The 20,133-nt window shown below is 44.1% G+C and overlaps 1 protein-coding gene across 2 annotated transcripts in view; it reads left to right on the forward strand.

Moving 5' to 3' along the window:
- SPOCK1 (SPARC (osteonectin), cwcv and kazal like domains proteoglycan 1) overlaps positions 1-20,133 on the forward strand; it is a 404,411-nt gene that overhangs the window by 274,601 nt on the left and 109,677 nt on the right. For both annotated transcript variants that reach the window (XM_081893955.1, XM_081893956.1), the window contains exon 5: positions 3,493-3,625. In XM_081893955.1, coding sequence (XP_081750081.1) covers positions 3,493-3,625 — 133 coding nt within the window. The remainder of the gene's footprint in view (positions 1-3,492; positions 3,626-20,133) is intronic.

The following is a 20,133-nucleotide window of genomic DNA, read 5'->3' on the forward strand; positions in this document are numbered from 1 at the left end:
TAAAATTGTAGCTCTCTATGCATACCGTATTTTTCGCACGATTGGACGCACCGGACCATAGGACGCGCCTAGTTTTTTTGGGGGGAAATAAAGGAAAAAAAATTCCCCTTTATTTCCCCCCCAAAAGCAGGTCAGGGAAACCGAACCAGGTCGAGGAACAGCGGGATAGTGGCGCTGCGCCTCCCTGCTGTCCCCCGAGCTTGTGGGGCTGGCTGATGTCTGCCTAGCGCGGGGGGCGCTCTGCTTCAGGGCGCCCCACCCGCCGGGCGGCAGGCTGCTATCCGCAGCTTGGGGAGCCTTGCGGGGAACTGCTGCAGGGCTCCCCACGCTGCGGATGTATGCCTGGCGTGAGGGGCGTTCTGCTTTAGGGCGCCCCACCCGCCGGGCGGCAGGCTGCTATCCGCAGCTTGGGGAGCCTTGCGGGGAACTCCTGCAAGGCTCTCCACGCAGCGGATGTGTTCCCGAAGCGCCAGGCACTCTGCTTTCAGGGCGCCCGACGCTCCGGGAAGCAGGCTGCTATCCGCAGCGTGGGGAGCCCTGTGAGGAACTGCTGCAGGGCTCTGCACGCTGCAGATGTCTGCCCGGCGCGAGGGGCGCTCTGCTTCAGGGCGCCCCTCGCGCCGGGCGGCAGGCTGCTATCCGCAGCGTGGGGAGCCTTGCGGGGAACTCCTGCAAGGCTCTCCACGCAGGGGATGTGTTCCTGAAGTGCCGGGCGCTCTGCTTTCAGGGCGCCCGACGCTCCAGGAAGCAGGCTGCTATCCGCAGCTTGGGGAGCCTTGCGGGGAACTGCTGCAGGGCTCCCCAAGCTGCGGATGTATGCCTGGCGCGAGGGCCGCTCTGCTTCAGGGCGCCCCACCCGCTGGGCGGCAGGCTGCTATCCGCAGCGTGGGGAGCCTTGCGGGGAGCTCCTGCAAGGGTCCCCACGCTGCGGGTGTGTTCCCGAAGCGCCGGGAGCTCTGCTTTCAGGGCGCCCGACGCTCCGGGAAGCAGGCTGCTATCCGCAGCCTAGACACGGCTAGCGGAGCGCTAATCCCGAAGCTTGGGGCGTGCGGAGCTCAGCGCGCCCCAAGCTTCTGGGCGCCGGCAAGGTCTCCGCTAGCCGTCGCGGGGCTCTCCCAGGGCTAGCGGAGACCTTGCCGGCACCCAGAAGCTTGGGGCGCGCTGAGCTCCGCACGCCCCAAGCTTCGGGATTAGCGCAGTGGTCCGCTAGCCCTGGGAGAGCCGTGCGACGTCGCAGGGCTCTCCCAGGGCTAGCGGAGACCTTGCTGGCACCCAGAAGCTTGGGGCGCGCTGAGCTCCGCACGCCCCAAGCTTCTGGATTAGCGCAGTGGTTCGCTAGCCCTGGGAGAGCCGCGCGACGTCGCGGGGCTCTCCCAGGGCTAGCGGAGACCTTGCCGGCACCCAGAAGCTTGGGGCGCGCTGAGCTCCGCACGCCCCAAGCTTCTGGATTAGTGCAGCGGTCCGCTAGCCCTGGGAGAGCCGCGCGACGTCGCGGGGCTCTCCCAGGGCTAGCGGAGACCTTGCCGGCACCCAGAAGCTTGGGGCGCGCTGAGCTCCACACGCCCCAAGCTTCTGGATTAGCGCAGTGGTCCGCTAGCCCTGGGAGAGCCGCGCGACGTCACGGGGCTCTCCCAGGGCTAGCGGAGACCTTGCCGGCACCCAGAAGCTTGGGGTGCGCTGAGCTCCGCACGCCCCAAGCTTCTGGATTAGCGCAGTGGTCCGCTAGCCCTGGGAGAGCCGCGCGACGTCGCGGGGCTCTCCCAGGGCTAGCGGAGACCTTGCCGGCACCCAGAAGCTGGGGGCGCGCTGAGCTCCGCACGCCCCAAGCTTCTGGATTAGCGCAGTGGTCCGCTGGCCCTGGGAGAGCCGGGCGACGTCGCGGGGCTCTCCCAGGGCTAGCGGAGACCTTGCCGGCACCCAGAAGCTTGGGGCGCGCTGAGCTCCGCACGCCCCAAGCTTCGGGATTAATGCAGCGCTCCGCTAGCCCTGGGAGAGCCGCGCGACGTCGCGGGGCTCTCCCAGGGCTAGCGGAGACCTTGCCGGCACCCAGAAGCTTGGGGCGCGCTGAGCTCCGCACGCCCCAAGCTTCTGGATTAGTGCAGCGGTCCGCTAGCCCTGGGAGAGCCGCGCGACGTCGCGGGGCTCTCCCAGGGCTAGCGGAGACCTTGCCGGCACCCAGAAGCTTGGGGCGCGCTGAGCTCCACACGCCCCAAGCTTCTGGATTAGCGCAGTGGTCCGCTAGCCCTGGGAGAGCCGCGCGACGTCGTGGGGCTCTCCCAGGCCTAGCGGAGACCTTGCCGGCACCCAGAAGCTTGGGGCGCGCTGAGCTCCGCACGCCCCAAGCTTCTGGATTAGCGCAGTGGTCCGCTAGCCCTGGGAGAGCCGGGCGACATCGCGGGGCTCTCCCAGGGCTAGCGGAGACCTTGCCGGCACCCAGAAGCTTGGGGCGCGCTGAGCTCCGCACGCCCCAAGCTTCGGGATTAATGCAGCGCTCCGCTAGCGGTGGGAGAGCTGGGTCTCCCACTCCTAGCGGATAGCTTCCTGAAGCCTGGAGAGCGAGAGGGGTCGGTGCGCACCGACCCCTCTCGCTCTCCAGGCTTCAGCGAAAGCCTGCATTCACTCCATGGGACGCACACACATTTTCCCTTGCTTTTTAGGAGGGAAAAAGTGCGTCCTATGGTGCGAAAAATACGGTAATCTGTTTGGGACGCGGGTGGCGCTGTGGGTTAAACCACAGAGCCTAGTACTTGCCAATCAGAAGGTCGGCGGTTCGAATCCCCATGACGGGGTGAGCTCCCATTGCTCGGTCCCTGCTCCTGGCAACCTAGCAGTTCAAAAGCATGTCAAAGTGCATTTCCGTGCGCTGCTCTGGTTCGCCAGAAGCGGCTTAGTCATGCTGGCCACATGACCCGGAAGCTGTACGCCGGCTCCCTCGGCCAGTAAAGCTAGATGAGTGCCGCAACCCCAGAGTCAGTCACGACTGGACCTAATGGTCAGGGGTCCCTTTACCTTTACCTATGCATAATCTTAGTTTCACTTTCCCATTCAATACATCCATCTCTTATCTAAAACATATAAAATACATTCTGGATATCCCTATCATCCACATTTCTATTACTGTACCTTAAATTATTGTTGTTGTTGTTGTTGTTGTTGTTGTTGTTGTTGTTGCTGGTGGTGCTTTTTTGTTATTATATGCTGTTTTTATGCTATTGCTAGTTTTCATGTTATTTCTGTCTCCTACGGCTTTTATTGTTCTTCTCGTACAACCAATAACAATAATCATTTTGTTATATAACTACTGGAAATAAACAATATTGCTTTGCCAGCAATTACAAATTCACTCTTTAGCTGGCCCTGAAATGTGCTTAGGCAGAATTAGATCCAAAAGGATTCCATGCACAAAATGTAGATTGTTTTCAGGCTTAGATTTGGCAGAGACTTGTCTTAGTTGTCTATCACATTCACACAGACCCCCGCCTTCTCTTCCAGCCTTCGGCAAAAGAAAGGAAACCTTCCCCAGAGGCACTGGAATGGACCAGCTAATTTAGTAAAATGCAAGCCATGCCCTCTGATGCATGCCAGTGCGGTTTGTGGCTCCGATGGACATACTTACACAACAAAGGTAATGACAAAAGCGTTTCTGTCGTAATTTGGGCATTTGCAAAAGTACCATTTAGGAATGAATGTGAGCTTTCAAACCCAAGCCGTTTAATGAATCATGTAAGACTGTGAGTAAGGAAGGCTGTTACCCTGATGCTCCTCATGTCAACTGAAAGTGCCAGTAGTTCAAGAGAGTTCCTCTACACCCCAGATTGGAAAGTGAAAGGGGGTCCACATTTAGAAGCAGTTTTTCATGGTATTGTAAGATTGCCAGATTGGATGCCAAACTTCCTGCACAATGGAAATAACGTGGATCTTGTGTTTAGAGAGTGCAGAAAAAGCAGTAACAATTCATTGAAGACACCTGTTATGCGAATCTGTGGCTTTATGTTTCCCTATATTTCCTTTTCTTTATGGTGTAGCATAACACATTAAAATGAACGATGTGCACTGCATTTATATCACTCAATGCATGGTTGTTAGAGAGTAAAAGCCTTGGTGGGAAGTGTAACATTTGACTTTATAGTGAAAATATAATTCACTTGGTGTGCTGCATAGGTCATATATATTCTAAACCAGTACACCAAAGGCATAGCTAAAACACTAAAGGATTTCCACATCTGAGAGTGGATAATGCAGTCAGTGGATATTTTTCATTGGCCTGATTATTAATGCCTTAGGTGTTGATTTGGTAAAAAATACAGAACACCTCCTTAGTCATGTTTAGTTCAAGTGTTGATACTTCATTTTTTAAGTGGAATTAAGATTTTCATGTTTTGTTCTTTGCGTTGTACTATGTTGGATTAATCATTTATTCATACATTCATTGCTATAGACATATAATATACCCTATTCACAAAGGTTTTGCTTGGATATGATACTTTATGGTAACAAGTCTGAAAACATAAACATAAAGAAGAAAAGATAAAATGCATCAATATATACCATCTAAAAAGTGCCCCAAAGGGCTGTAACTGTGGTGACCTAACTCACTTTAATGTATATTTAGCTCCTACGTTGTATTAGCAAGTATCCAGGTGATAAAAATTGCATGATCCATGCACCAAGGATTTATCATCTATATCAAGATAGCAAAGTTTGGCTTCAGTTGTGTAAAGGAGATGCCGTAACAGAATCAAGCGGATGCAGTAGGTGAGGGTGTGAGAAGAAATGTGGGTTAGAATGAATATATAGTGATCTTGAGTGGTGGCATAGAGAAAGGAAGACAAATTGCAGGAGGAGGATTGTTCCAGGCACAGGAAACAACAGGTTAGAAGGTATGGAGATAAACCAGATGAGTCGTTGCAGAAAGGAAGGAGCATGAAGTTATAAAGGGCCATGAAAAGAGAAATCTGATGCCAATTCACTCATGCATGTTGAGATCCTCATATGGGAACTGTACACACACACACACAACCCATACACAATTCTATGTATGAGAGAGAGGGGGGGCAATATGAATGCATTTGCTTCTGAATATTCTGAATTTGAATCAGGGCCAGAGAGGAGCAGAGCTGGGGGGGGGGAACCTAGTTTTTGAATTAAATGTGGAACATGACGACTTGTGGAACATGACAAAGAGGCAATGTGACAATTGTGGAGAAGTTGAGTTATCCATAGTGATAATTTTGCCAAGATTTGCTCAATCAAGCACCAGAGGGCAAGGTGTATATTGGGAAGTTTCATTAGCTGAGCTAGCACTTGGCTGTCCATCTAGGTTAGATGGCAAAATATCATCTGTGAACTGTGTGAATGTTTCCAAAATATTAGAGAATATTTAATCACATATAACTAGATAATCCCATAGTAACAATGAATTATTGCACTTGAATATGTGTTGTACATTTAAGGGAGCAGTCATGGCTTGGTGATATAGCACACTCATTTTATAGGTTCAGTTCCTAATATCCTCAGGGCCGGATTAAACCCTGTGGAGGCCCCTGGGCAGTCGAAATCTCGGGGAGGGGGCTTGCAAATTATATCTGAATACTTTTTGTAATTTTCTTTCAAGAGCAAATAAATATTATTTTGATCCATTGTTGCAGGGCCCCTAATAGGCTTGGGGCCCATAGGCCAGTGCCTACTCTGCCTATTTGGTGACCTGGCAATGAATTTCCCCAGCCAAAAGTATGTCCAGTATCAGGACTGGAAAATATCTTTTCCAGCAAACCAGGAGAGTTTCTGTCTGTCTGGGGAGGCTGTAGTGAGCTCAATGGACCATTGGTGTAAGACAGCTCCATATGAACCAGCACTTGCTTTCATATGGCACTTATGTATGCACCAACTAGATTCTCTGTTACTGATTCCTTTAAGTCTTCTTTCAAAAATACATTTCCATTCTCTTGTGATTATCTTGCTCTTCCATGCTCTTCTTAGCCACTTAGAATATGCTCAGATAAAACAAAATGGGATTGACTTGATAAATCCATGGTAAATGCATTTTATTGTATATTCAGTCAATCTGTTCCACTGGCTTATCGTGCTTTTACTGCATGATTTAGGCTGAGCCCCAGATCTTTCAGAAGCCCCTTTGATTATTTATCACTACATCCAAATACTTTTTTGATCCAGAGCCATTGATATTGTTAGTTCACTAACCTTCTCTGGCTCAGTTTTGATTCTGCTAGTTATAATGAAGACGTCTAATGCCTCCTGCTGTTGCCTATAGCTGTCTGGGAAAGGCAGGCTCTTCCACTCCTCATTCCACTTTGAAAGAGATCTAGGTAAAATCTGTGTGTGGATGGGAGGCCAGCATCTCACCCATTGGCATCATTTCCTCCTTACCTCCTATATTAGGTGCATAGACTTGACAAGGTACATGTGCAATTATACCCAGCATGCTTGCAAGGTAGAGATTTCACAGGGTATAGATTTTCCATGCACCTTGTACATACATATGCTCTATTTGAAGAAACATGTGGAAGGTGGGGTCAAGAAGAAATAATTGGTGATTGGTAATACCACCACACCCATCTGATTAGGTTGCCCCAGCTATCTCCCAACTTCCCACATATTCATTCTACTGCGTTTTTATCTGTATAGGACTTAAGTCTTTTAATAATGTGTTTAAAGAATAATGTCCTATAATTCCCATTTCAGTGGTTTGTGGTCCCCACAAGGATTGTAAGAAAACTTATTTTGACACCAGTTTCTGGAAAATGCAGCATGGATGACTGTTTATTTTCCCCCAGTAGTGTACTATACTCCTTCCCATATGCCGGGCAATTATAGTTTCGTTGGCTTTCATTTTAATCAAGTCCAGAATTCTTCTGCTATTGTTTTTTTTCCCCTCCTTCTGTTGCATGTGTCTAGCAGGTTTGCTTGAAAATTTGGATTGAAGTTTCTGCAGGTGACAGTTATAATGAATAGCAATTTCTCAAAGGATATGTCAGTCACAGCTACCAAACACAGACTTCTTTTGACCTTTATCCTACAAGGAAGTGGTCCATTGTCAGAGTGCTTTCTTGTAATAGTACTTTGTTGCAAATGATGCGAAACAAACGTCTATCAGGTTTCCCAGCTTGACTTGGGTAACATTAAAAATCTCTGACTCCAATTTGTTGTTCAGTTTGTTGTTTCTTTCAATATAAACTTTTCATCACTCACCCAAAATAAGTAGTATTTTTGTGCAGTACTTCTCTTGAAACCAGTTCTGTCACATGTTTATTAGTAAATCATAACAAAGTCTTAGATTCTCCAAAAAAAATGAGCTAAAAGTCAGAATAGAATAAGAAAATTTATAAGAAATAATAATGCATACAAAAGTTTGCTTGTTCGAAGATTTCTAAACCACCTCTGAGGGTGCATTGCCCTCCCAAGGCACTGTACAACATTCTGCCACAAAAATATATGATATAAAACCATCTGAATAAAGCAATGTTTCAGCCGCGTTGTTTAAAACATGATACTACATAAAAACCATTGTTCCATTCCAAGTGACAGGTCAGCAGTATAAAGCAAAAGTTTATGTTCAGGCAAGCCAAACAAAGTAAGGAATAGTAGGGCAAGGCTATTCACTGGCACCCCGGTGTCAAGATTCTATCTGATCCAGAACTCACAATTGCCCCTAGGCAGCCTGAAGTGCCTCAAATCATTGATGTCTCACTTGGGCTTTGCATAATACCTACATCCACATGTTGCAGCCTGTCTTGATCCCTAATTCTTCTCATATTCCACTGCATTTCTATAGTAAAATTTCTAAATTTTGTAAATATGCAGATATATGGGGATGAGAATGTTATATCTACCACCACCTCAAGTAGGAGGGAAATCTTTTGAAGTAAAATGCCTGCTTACACTCACAGAGGATTCCCTCACAATTTAAAACCCAGTTTTCCAGTGTTCTAAATGTGTGTGGAGCCTCCATATGCGCAGCAGGTTCTCTGCATCAGAAAATGACCCTCCAACTCATGGAGAGTGATCCGAAGAGTGACAGAGAGGTGGAGCATGTCCCCATGGTGTTTACTGAACTCATTCAAAGGATGTCTGAAGTGTGCTCATGTGTCTCAGAGATTCTGTGCAACAGACAAACTCCAGCACTCTTCCCAGACACAGAGCGGCAGCAGAGGGTGATGAATTGTCCTGGACTTCATACTGAATTTCAGAGACTTGTCCCATGATCCTACCCCATAGGGCAGGCCAGGGTTCTTGCAACCACAACATTTGATTAGCAACCAATGATCTCTGTACATACATTTTGGTCATTGCACAGATTTTCCATTTTCTGGGTGCATAATTTTAGTTATATAGAAACCTTAGTACGCCATAGAAGCCAACTTCTACCCTTTGCTGTTTGAAAATTTCAGTTTGCAATGAGTAAATGGTTTACCAGGGCCATTCTCTAAGGAGAAATGTAAAACTGACAAGTGTAATGCAGGATTCCCCCCCCCCACTCTAATGTTACCCACATGGTTCTCAGCAGTGCCAGCTTTTATGGGCTTGGCATTTATTTCGGCTGTTTGACTTCACACAAGGTTTCATTTCCCAGGCAGTCTAAATTGTTTCAAGCAACTGCTGTGAAACTAAAGGTCAAGATTTAATGTCCTAGCAAATAAAATGTTGATGATTGTAAGTAATTATCAGGAAATTCTAATGCCTGCCCAAAATTTCAGGGAATGTTCTAGGCTTCAGCAAGCAAATGCCTTAATGAGCTTTACAAAATTCAGAACAGCAAAAGTGGCATTTATGGATTATCATTGTTTTGAAATGTAACACAGAAGACACAATGCATCTGACATAATAGAGATAACACTGTCGTATCATATAGCTTCCATGTGTATCTAGAGTGGAGAAAATTAGTTGTCCTCCAGAGGCCAAACTTATCAGAAGAGCTAAGAATTGGTGTCCCTATCTTGGAACATGATTTGCAGGATCCCCTTTGTTGTCTATTTGTTAGTCCCCACAGCCCAGGAATATAATGTCAGAATGCATAAATATCCACAAGTATAAAGGATTTATCCAAAACAAAGTTAACACAAACAAAAATCAGAAGGAAGACACCATGGGACATGCCCGCATCATGCATCTCAAGGGTACGGTTTCAGCATTACATTTATTGCTTCTATCTGAACTAGTCAATTATTTCCCTTAAAAGTGCTGTAAACCCCAGTGTACCCAAAACATCATTTTTGGTGGAATCAGACTCAGTTTTAAATCTAAGCACTACTTATTCTTCGAAGGACAATAAAACTGTGTGGTCCTTTTAAGCTGGAATGCCAGTACATTACATGATGGAGTGGGTTTATGATAACCAAAGCCACTGTCAGATGAATATCAGCTCTTCGGTTGTTTTGGCTGTCCACAGCAGGGCAACCTTTTATAACAAATGGCCACAGTGTTTCTGTTTTCAAGCGCTCCCGTGGCTCCTACTGTGCTGTCAAAATTATTGCACAGACTGCAATCACACAACAAGCCACCACAGAGACTCTTTCCACTTTCAGCAAAGGTTGAATCTCACCAGCTGCAGTTCTGCTGAAAGTTGTTGGCCAGAGGGGACAATGATATTTGTGAATTACTGTGTTTGTCCTTGTTCAAACACATAGTACCTGGGCAGCTGTAACCCAATTGTCAATAATGACGGCTGCATCCCAGCACATTCCCATTCGTCATTCTCTGGTAATGATGGATGGCGATGTTTGTACCATATTTTGTTGCTGTTGGTTGTTGCAGATTAACACCAGTAATAACATTTTGGCTTGCGGTTCACTCACTGGCAATCCAGCTTTTGTATCTGAAAATTGGATTTTGGATGCTTTCTGTCATGAAGCTGTAGAGCACACGGGTTGAGTACATAATAGCAAAACAAAACAAAATTCTGGTGCCAGAGACTGACTTTATTTTGTACAATAATTATTATTTCAGAACATTTATGATAATTTTATAGAATTCTCCATATTGAAAGTCTGGCATAAGTGTTCATTACAGTCTCATATAAGTAACAGAAATCTGGACCTTGATATGCTACTCACAATAACAGTAGCAAGTCCTCCAAACCAGTGGTGGCACCAGAGGGGGCAGAAATGATGGCTGCTCCCTGTGGTTATCTGAAGAACACTCACATTTCACATACCAATTGTAACTGGATCATAAACTTGAAATTAAAAATAAGGCTGCTATTCTAAGCATGCTAAATCCACCTAAGTAAACAAGGCATATTTCACATTGGGGCAAAGTTTGTTCCATTCGGTTACCTTTTCACTCCCCCTTCTAGTGCCACCATTCTCAATACTGTACCACAGTGTGGATTTCCAGTTCATTTGGATAATAAGGCACTGAGACTCTGCACTGAATGGAAACAATGTCTATTAATGATAATGGCAGTAAAATGGAATTGCCAACTCAATATAGCATTTGCCTGGAACAGCAGGAGATCCAGGGGAAGAGAATTTAGCATACATTCCTGCTGTGTATTGTATGATTCTCAAATCACATCCCATGATGCACGAGCTGGCAGTGTTCTAAATTCTAGAGGAGGGGAAAATTAAGAACTGCAAAGTATTCCTGGATTATCTCCATTTCCTGGACTTTGTTTGTGACAATATTGGGTGTACATCTTGGGTATAGCCTCTTTACTAAATTAATTTCAAGACGCTTTTATAGTTAGATGACACATTGTGGTTGTAGAGTTCACTTTAAAGAAAGTAATCTAAAAGATTAAAAATGTAACACAATGCAGTTTGTATTTTGTAGCTCTTTCCAAACTACAACTTATCCAGTACCCTTACAAACTTATGGCTATTCTTTAAAGAACACATTCCTCAAAAACAAAACAAAAAAACCCCATAAACATCTGTCGGCAGCAGTTCTATTCCATTCAGTGGAACCTACCCACCTATATCTGATATCACATTCAAAATTCATATTCTTGTACTTCTAAACAGACAGTGCACTGATTGTCAATTTGAAGATACCCAGGATCATATTCCTATACATCTTTGAATTGTCAAGTTCTTAGTACACCGAAATCATAATTAAATTAATTGGACACTGGGGAAAGGCTGGGCGGCTTATTACTTCTCAGCTTGACCTTGAACACATTTTTCGTGGAAACGAAGACCTGGGCAAATGACATTAAAACTAGTGATGGTGAACATATGGAGTGTGAGACCGGGGCTGTGCCTTCTGGCCCTTCTCCGAATCTCATGGTGTGGATCTTCTTTATGGACCGAATACACAAGTTGTATCCTGTCACCTGCCCAGGGCTGATGCTTCAATGGAGCTTGTTTTTAAGGAATTGGATTTAGCCTTTCCCTGCTTGTTGAAAGAATCATAAACCATACAACTGATGTTCAGGTAGAACTTTATCTTGTTCTCTGGCATCACACCAAGTACCAATTCATAGCATTTCCATCATACTCTTCACAAATGAATTACGCCAGCAAATATTCCAGGCCTCTAAAAGGAATATGTAAGCAATTAGTTAGCACTTTTTCCTGAGCAACACATTAAGCAGAATAACTGCGTAGCTGCCACTTTTACAGGATGTGTAATTAAGCTAGTTAATAAAGCAATTACCTGAACATGACGATGACTGTTCTTCACTAATCAGAAAATGAAAATAAGGGTAATCTTAAATTACCAAATACTTCCTCAGTGACTAACAGCCCTTTCAGTGATTGGAAGGTACACATAGGTATAATTATTGTGCCTCCAATTATGTACATTGTTGTTTGGCAAATTTAATTAAATGATTGTAAACAAATTAATCCAATTATCAAGCCTCTTGTTTGAAAATAGGAACAAAAAGTGCCTACTGTTGTCATAGCACTCACTAATTCGGCAAGAAAAATTGGAGGCAAGCAGTGTTTCCAGAAATTTGGGAGGGGAGAAGATGCAGTATTTGATGCCTTAGTGAACCAGTGAATTTGAATTTCTCTTTGCTTTATTGTATTCACCAATGGTCACCTCTACATTGTCACTGTTTTGTGAGAGGGATTTAGTCACATACCAGACATTTAGGTTTTCACAGTTAAGTGGCTTAGAGTGTTTCTGGTGTTCTAGCACAACAAATCCACTTTTTTAGAAAAAGACTTGTGGTAAAGAAAGCGACAGGAAATGAACTAAAAAGTGTGGAATAACTATTGATGGAAGAGAAGTCACATAACCTCCAAGCAAACAGATCAAATGGAATGTTCAATAAAGAGGTTATCAGGACAAGCTATGCGTCTGCATATGTGACTCACTAACATTGGAGAACCTGCTTAGCCCCTGATAGGCATTAATAGCCAGAATCAAAGGAAGATTGTACTCCTGTATTTTTAATGGCATGTAGAAGAGGGGAATTCCAGTAGTTGCAGCTTTGCTAGCCCCAGGGGTGGATTTAGGGCTGTATGAACAGTGCACACGCACTGGGCACTGTCTCAAAGCCAGATAAGTGACTCACTGGGCTTTGAGAAGGAGGCATGAGGCTCTCACAGGGTCCTAGAGTCCTCCTACTTCCAAAAGCCAAGTTAGTGTTTTCATGCCTTTGGGAAAGGCAGCACAAGGATGGGGGGAGTGCGCCACTGCTTACCCAGCATGGCAGATGCATTTAGTACCTGTAGGAGTTTAGTGTTAGACAACTATTTGTATCTCTTTCTGCCAAAGTCACAACAGCCAAGTAAAGCTGCTTCTGTTCCTAGACTGTACTGTATCATCCAGTTTACAAAAAACACACCCATAAAGCAGACCTGAGAAGCAATGAACTGGTAGAATGCTCATACAGTGGTACCTCAGGTTATGAACTTAATTCGTTCCGGAGGTCTGTTCTTAACCCGAAACCGTTCTTAACCTGAGGCGCGCTTTCGCTAGTGGGGCCTCCTGCTGCCGCTGCCGCCACCGCACAATTTCTATTCTCATCATTGGGCCAAAGTTCTCAACCCAAGGTGCTACTTCCGGGTTAGCGGAATTTGTAACCTGAAGTGTTTGTAACCCAAAGCATTTGTAACCTGAGGTGCCACTGTATTTATTAAGTATAACAGAAGATATTCAACCTGATTAGGCAAATTCAGAAAGCATGGGCAGGTGAGGTTCTGTGGAAATCTGGTAGGTGTCCTGCTCTGGCTCTAAAACACACAAGCAGAAGCTCTTTCTTATAAGGAAGGAAGGAATATTTACTCAGGCAGGTAACAGTGCAGCTTAGCAACAGACACATTGCTCAGGAATCATGGTTTAGGAGCTCAGGAGCAGGGCAAGAAGTTCTGAACTGGAAGAAAATAACAAAAATATCCTGACAAGTTTCCACACTCCATCTGCCAAGCTTTTAATGATGAGTGCTCACTCACCTTGTGGGAATATCAGGATTGCTAAGATGTACACATGCTCATAAACCTCAACCTTTACTGGCTGGAGGAACACAACGGTACGTAAGGGGTGTGACTACAACCACAGAACTTTTCTCAAGTTAGTTGCAACCCACCACCAGTGTGGATGGGAAAAACCACACTCACTCCCTAATAACAGTGACATGTGACCAAAGGTGCAGCAGTCAGTCAGTTTCAGGTTAAAAACATCAAAGAGCAACTGTACCACTATAGAAGTACAGAAAGGCCTAAGTCTTCCTAAGTCCCTCAATGACACCAAGCTTTTTCCCTAAACATGATGTGCCTGCCTTTTTATTCTCTCCACTCAGAACCCCCTATCCAATCACAAGGTTCTCGGAATTCCGATATCTCATGGGACTATAACTAAGGACCAATAAGTTTAAATGGAATGGCCACTGAATGATCTATCACACTTTGCCCTTTTTGGTTTCTACTGACCTCTATCAAAATTGGGTTCCACAACTGTTCTAATGGAAAATCTGAAAAGATTCAGCCTCCTCTTTAGTAATTGTATCAGCCTAGCTGTTTCTTGCCAAACTGGCAACTGAAGAACCCCTATACAACATATCTCCTTTATTGAGGTACCTTATATGCTAACCAGTTTTTATATCATAATATTGTAACATTGACTTTTCTGCTCAACATGTCACAGCATTCCACCTCACTAGGCATAGGGAATAAAATTTCCAGTTTAATGTCTATTCCTGATGGATCTCCACAATGGGTTTAAGGTGGATCTATTAGATCTAAGAGTCCATGAAAGTAAGCGGAACTTCATTATCTTAAAATATCCCAAATATAAGACCATTTGCCAGTTCAAATGTTTATTGTTTGTAGCAAACCTGCTTTATTTCCTCTTTGCATGCTTAGTATTTGTTTGCTTTAGTATTTAAATTGCCCTTTTCTGAGGTCCCAGATGTCTTTCTGATTTTGTTGTTGTTAAGATTGGCGTTAAGGTTCAAATTGCCCAATATTTGAGATCAAGCTTGATCAAGGTAGCTGAAACTAAAGAGGAATCTCACTGGGATGATTAAGTCATGCTAGGCTTCCTTCTGTCAACTCTAGTTGCTCCTGTCTTAATGTAATAATCTAGTGTATGCTTCACATGTCATCCCCCTTCTCTTCAGCTTTCCTGGGCGGCTGACTGACAAAGATCAAAGACAGAGCACACTATTAATCCATTGAATGATGGTTGAGGAAGTGCTGACACAGACAATAATAAACTATGCATTGTAATGTTTGACACTGTAAACAAACATCACCATCATCAGTGTAGCTGCTATAGCTTCCAAATAAACCTTGCAGCATTCCTTCAGACTGTTTTTCACATCTAGATTATCCTGCTTATGTAGCATGATGAGTGTTAATGGCACTCAGTAACCCAAATTCTCATTTGAATTGGACCAAATTATTGCCTTTGTTGTCATTGGAGCAGCTCTATCCCCCCTTTAGCATCTCACCAGTTTTTACCAGAAGCATGAAGACAAGTTCTTTTTCAAGTCATCCTGGAGGAGAAATGCCAGCCTCCCCCATGGCTACCAAACTGAGACCCAATAAGAGGCAGCTAACAGTGACCCAAAGAGGTCCAGCTAGGATGCAAGGACTAACAACAGGAAGTGCAGGTCCATCCATTCAATTTGAAAGGTTCTACAGCATTATTGAAAATCATTTCACCATATCTATATCTCTATATCTATCTATCTATCGATCAATCAATCAATAGAAGATAGATAGATAGATGATTGATAGATATACCGGTAGATCTACTAAAGTAATAAGCAGTAATATCCAATAAAACAAAGGGTTACTTGAGGATGGGATACGTTGGAAGAAGAAAAATATTACTGGTGAATGAACCAAACTATAAGCTTCTAAATCCTAATGTGATAGTTAAATGGAGAGGATGGGGTAGCCCAGCATTATTAGTGTCCAAAACTTGACTAAAATGCTTTGTAGCTGTGAGAAGATCTGTAGTTGTGATTTTTAAAAATATTTTACTTCCATGTTCGAAAGTGCCTCAAATGTATGCATCTGGTTATATTAGAGGGCTATTATGTGAATTCTCGTCATTGCATAGTTTCCATTGTTTCCTTTCCACTCCCTTTTCACCTGGCTTTTGAGTAATTGCTAAAATTTGGAAGGATTTTCACCCAGTGGCGTAGCATGGGGGTGCAGGGGGGGCCGGCCGCACCGGGCGCAACACCTGGGGGTTAGGGTTAGGGGGCACAAATCCACGGATTAGGGGGCGCAAATCCACGGGTTAGGGGGCACAAATTACTTGCCTTGCCCCGGGTGCTGACAACCCACGCTACGCCACTGTTTTCACCCAAGGAACCAGTAAGATTCAGTGACATTCTTCCAATGTGCTTCCAGAAATTTAAAGAAGTAGCTCACTTTCTCCCTCAGATACTCAGCTTAGATGTGAAAAATTCGGCAAATCCCACAGCCAATTACAATAATGGAACTCTTCCCTATTTCCAGATATATATTTTAAACAAAAATTGATATTTTTGAAAATCAGAAACATTGTTAGAGATGCCTGTGCTTTGTTTGGCATTTAATAAGTGTTTCATTTTATATGCTGAAGAGGGTCTCCCTACTCTCACACTCCACATGAAGTCTTTGGCAATGGAATTTCTGTTCTCTGTTGTGACTTATGATCCAAATAGTAAAAACTGACTGAGTGCAGACTTTCCCAGACATTTAGCATGATCTAGATAAAGAATTCTACATACAGAAGCAGGCTTCTTCTTATGCATCTCTTCCTAACTCAGAATGGGTATAAATAATATGCGTATTCAAATTATTGGAATACACATCTAAGTGTGAAAGCCATCTATTCACATTTGCACTGCTTTTACTTGAGTGCACTGTTCAATGCTTATCACCATCATGGCAAAACTAGTTGTGTGTAAAATACCAATACTAAAGAGTGACTAGAGCAGATCAGCTTTTTTATTAAAAATAAAAAGTATGGAATTATCTAAATTCAGCATCTCCAGCCCCTTTGTATATGCGCCTGGTGCTGATAAATTCAGGAGTTAATATGTGGCCAAAGAGGAAGGAAAATGGTGGGGGGAAAGATGGACTAGTCAACACAGGAAATTGATTAGTAGAGAGCCAATACAGTTCCTATTGATTAGTAGAGAGCAAACCTAGACACCTACAAAAAAAGAGATACTGTGGAAATTTTGTAACTTTGTGTATTTTAATTGCAAAATGGAACAAAGCCAGAGTCTAGAGATGATTCTAAACCTAAATCTAGGTCCTTTATCTGTTCATATATTGAACCCTGGCCGTAACTTGTCACAGGATAGTTAAAGAGGAAAAGGTGCCTTACGGCCAGTCCTTAGATGAGCCATTCATTTTAGTGCTGCCAGAGAGCTCTTGTCCAGATGATGTGTGTAGAAGTCTGGTTTTGTCTGCCATCTCAGTGTCTTCATAAAAAATCTGAAACACTGGAGCAATCTATTTAAAGAAAAACAAAGTTTTTGGAGCTAGAGCAGCTACTCCATTTAGTAGAGAGTTTTGACCAATCCATCATCAAGCAGGAGAGCTGTGATCTTTGCCTTCCCTCTGCGCATTTCCTACTATGTCATCCTGCAAGGATTGACAATATTATTAATGTATCATTATTTCATGCCTTGAGTATGGCTGTTGAAAGAGTTTTCCTCTAAAGGGAAAAGGATCCCTTCTGTAACACACTGCTCAGCGATGACAGGTACCATTCAGCTCTCTCATCTTTACAACATCCCAATGCTAGCCTTTAAGTCCAGCTCTGAATGAGGGTGTATGTGATAATACGAACTAAGCAGCCGCCTGATCATTGATTCCTTGTGTTAGAGGAAAGCTTGTTTTCACTGGTTAGATGCTTATTGTCATTTATTTGCCAGGACTCTGCATACTCCTTGCATATGCATTTTGGTTGAATTAGGTACCTTTTAATTATTCCTTTCTTACTCCTTTTTAGGCCCTTTTGTTTGTGCAAAAATGCTTGGAAGTATAAATAAAATGTCTTGTGAGTCTTTATAAAACAAGAAGTGTTTCTAGAGCTTAGCAGATAGCATTTCAGTGTCTTGCTGTACACATGACTAGTATTCTTCCATAACTCTTCTTGTGCTGTCTCGCCCCCCAGCTACTTGAGCCCCCATCTCTTTCCATTTTCTCCTCCCCAGTATCCCCTTCCACTCTTAACATCGCCAAAATATGAACCCTAACAGACTTGTTAACATCACAATTAAAAAATTGTATTTACGCATTATTCATTCATTCATTACTGTATCTATACCCCCACCTTTCCTACAAGATGCTCAAAGTGGATTCCATAGTTCTCCTCCTCATTTGATCCTCACAACAACCCTGTGGGGTAGGCTAGGTGACTAAGAGAATGACTGGCCCAGTGAGCTTCATTGATGATATTATCCACAGAGGTAGCTATTACTCAAATAGGTATATCATAAGACAGGCATCCCCTTCATGGATCACTGCCTTGCCGTGGCGAAGGGGCTTGAAGAACTCAGAGAAGCTATGAACTATGCCGAGCAGGGCACCCAAGATGAACAGGTCATAGTGGAGAGTTTTGACCAAACGTGATCCACCTGGAGGAGGAACCGGCAAGCCACTCCAGTATCCCTGCCAAGAAAACTCCATGGACAAAGACAACAGGCATATAAAAGTTATGACGCTGGAAGATGAGCCCCTCAGGTCGGAAGGCGTCCAACATGCTACTGGGGAAGAGCGGAGGGCAAGTACAAGTAGATCCAGAGCTGATGAAGCGGCTGGGCCAAAGCCGAAAGGACGCTCAGTTGCGGATATGCCTGGAAGCGAAAGGAAAGTCCAATGCTGTAAAGAAAAATATTGCATAGGAACCTGGAATGTAAGAACCATGAACCTGGGTAAGTTGGAGGTGGTCAAAAATGAGATGGCAAGAATAAATATTGACATCCTAGGCATCAGTGAACTAAAATGGACGGGAATGGGTGAATTCAGTTCGGATGACCATCATATCTACTACTGTGGGCAAGAAACCCGTAAAAGAAATGGAGTGGCCCTCATAGTCAACAAAAGAGTGGCGAAGGCTGTACTGGGATGCAATCTCAAAAATGATAGAATGATCTCGATACGAATCCAAGGCAGACCTTTTAACATCACAGTAATCCAAGTTTATGCACCAACTACTGGTGCTGAAGAAACTGAAATTGACCAATTCTATGAAGACTTACAACACCTTATAGAAGTGACACCAAAGAAGGATGTTCTTCTCATCATAGGGGATTGGAATGCTAAAGTAGGGAGTCAAGAGATAAAAGGAACAACTGGCAAGTTTGGCCTTGGAGATCAAAACGAAGCAGGGCAAAGGCTAATAGAGTTCTGTCAAGAGAACAAGCTGGTCATCACAAACACGCTTTTCCAACAACACAAGAGACGACTCTACACATGGACATCACCAGATGGGCAGCATCGAAATCAGATTGATTATATTCTCTGCAGCCAAAGATGGAGAAGCTCTATACAGTCAGCAAAAACAAGACCTGGAGCTGACTGTGGCTCAGATCATCAGCTTCTTATAGCAAAATTCAAGCTTAAACTGAAGAAAGTAGGAAAAACCACTGGGCCGGTAAGATACAATCTAAGTCAAATCCCTTATGAATACACAGTGGAAGTGAGGAACAGGTTTAAGGATTTAGATTTGGTGGACAGAGTGCCTGAAGAACTATGGATGGAGGCTCGTAACATTATACAGGAGGCAGCAACGAAAACCATCCCAATGAAAAGGAAATGCAAGAAAGCAAAGTGGCTGTCCAATGAGGCCTTACAAATAGCGGGGGAGAGAAGGCAAGCAAAATGCGAGGGAGATGGTGAAAGATACAGGAAATTGAATGCAGATTTCCAAAGAATAGCAAGGAGAGACAAGAAGACCTTCTTAAACGAGCAATGCAAAGAAATAGAGGAAAGCAATAGAATGGGAAGAACCAGAGATCTGTTCAAGAAAATTGGAGATATGAAAGGAACATTTCGTACAAAGATTTCCATAATAAAGGACAAAAGTGGAAAGGACCTAACAGAAGCAGAAGACATCAGGAAGAGGTGGCAAGAATACACAGAGGAATTATACCAGAAAGAAATGGATGTCCCGTATACCCCAGGTAGTGTGGTTGCTGACCTTGAGCCAGACATCCTGGAGAGTGAAGTCAAATGGGCCTTAGAAAGCACTGCAAATAACAAGGCCAGTGGAAGTGACGGTATTCCAGCTGAACTATTTAAAATTTTAAAAGATGATGCTGTTAAGGTGCTACACTCAATATGCCAGCAAGTTTGGAAAACTCAGCAGTGGCCAGAAGATTGGAGAAGATCAGTCTACATCCCAATCCCAAAGAAGGGCAGTGCCAAAGAATGCTCCAACTACCGCACAATTGCACTCATTTCACACGCTAGCAAGGTTATGCTTAAAATTCTACAAGGAAGGCTCAAGCAGTATGTGGACCAAGAACTCCCAGAAGTGCAAGCTGGATTTAGAAGAGGCAGAGGAACCAGAGACCAAATTGCAAACATGCTCTGGATTATGGAGAAAGCTAGAGAGTTCCAGAAAGACATCTACTTCTGCTTCATTGACTATGCAAAAGCCTTTGACTGTGTCGACCACGGCAAACTATGGCAAGTTCTTAAAGAAATGGGAGTGCCAGATCACCTCATCTGTCTCCTGAGAAATCTCTATGTGGGACAAGAAGCT

The sequence above is a fragment of the Podarcis melisellensis genome (assembly GCF_964234715.1).
Source record: "Podarcis melisellensis genome assembly, chromosome: 2".
Lineage (NCBI taxonomy): Eukaryota > Metazoa > Chordata > Lepidosauria > Squamata > Lacertidae > Podarcis > Podarcis melisellensis.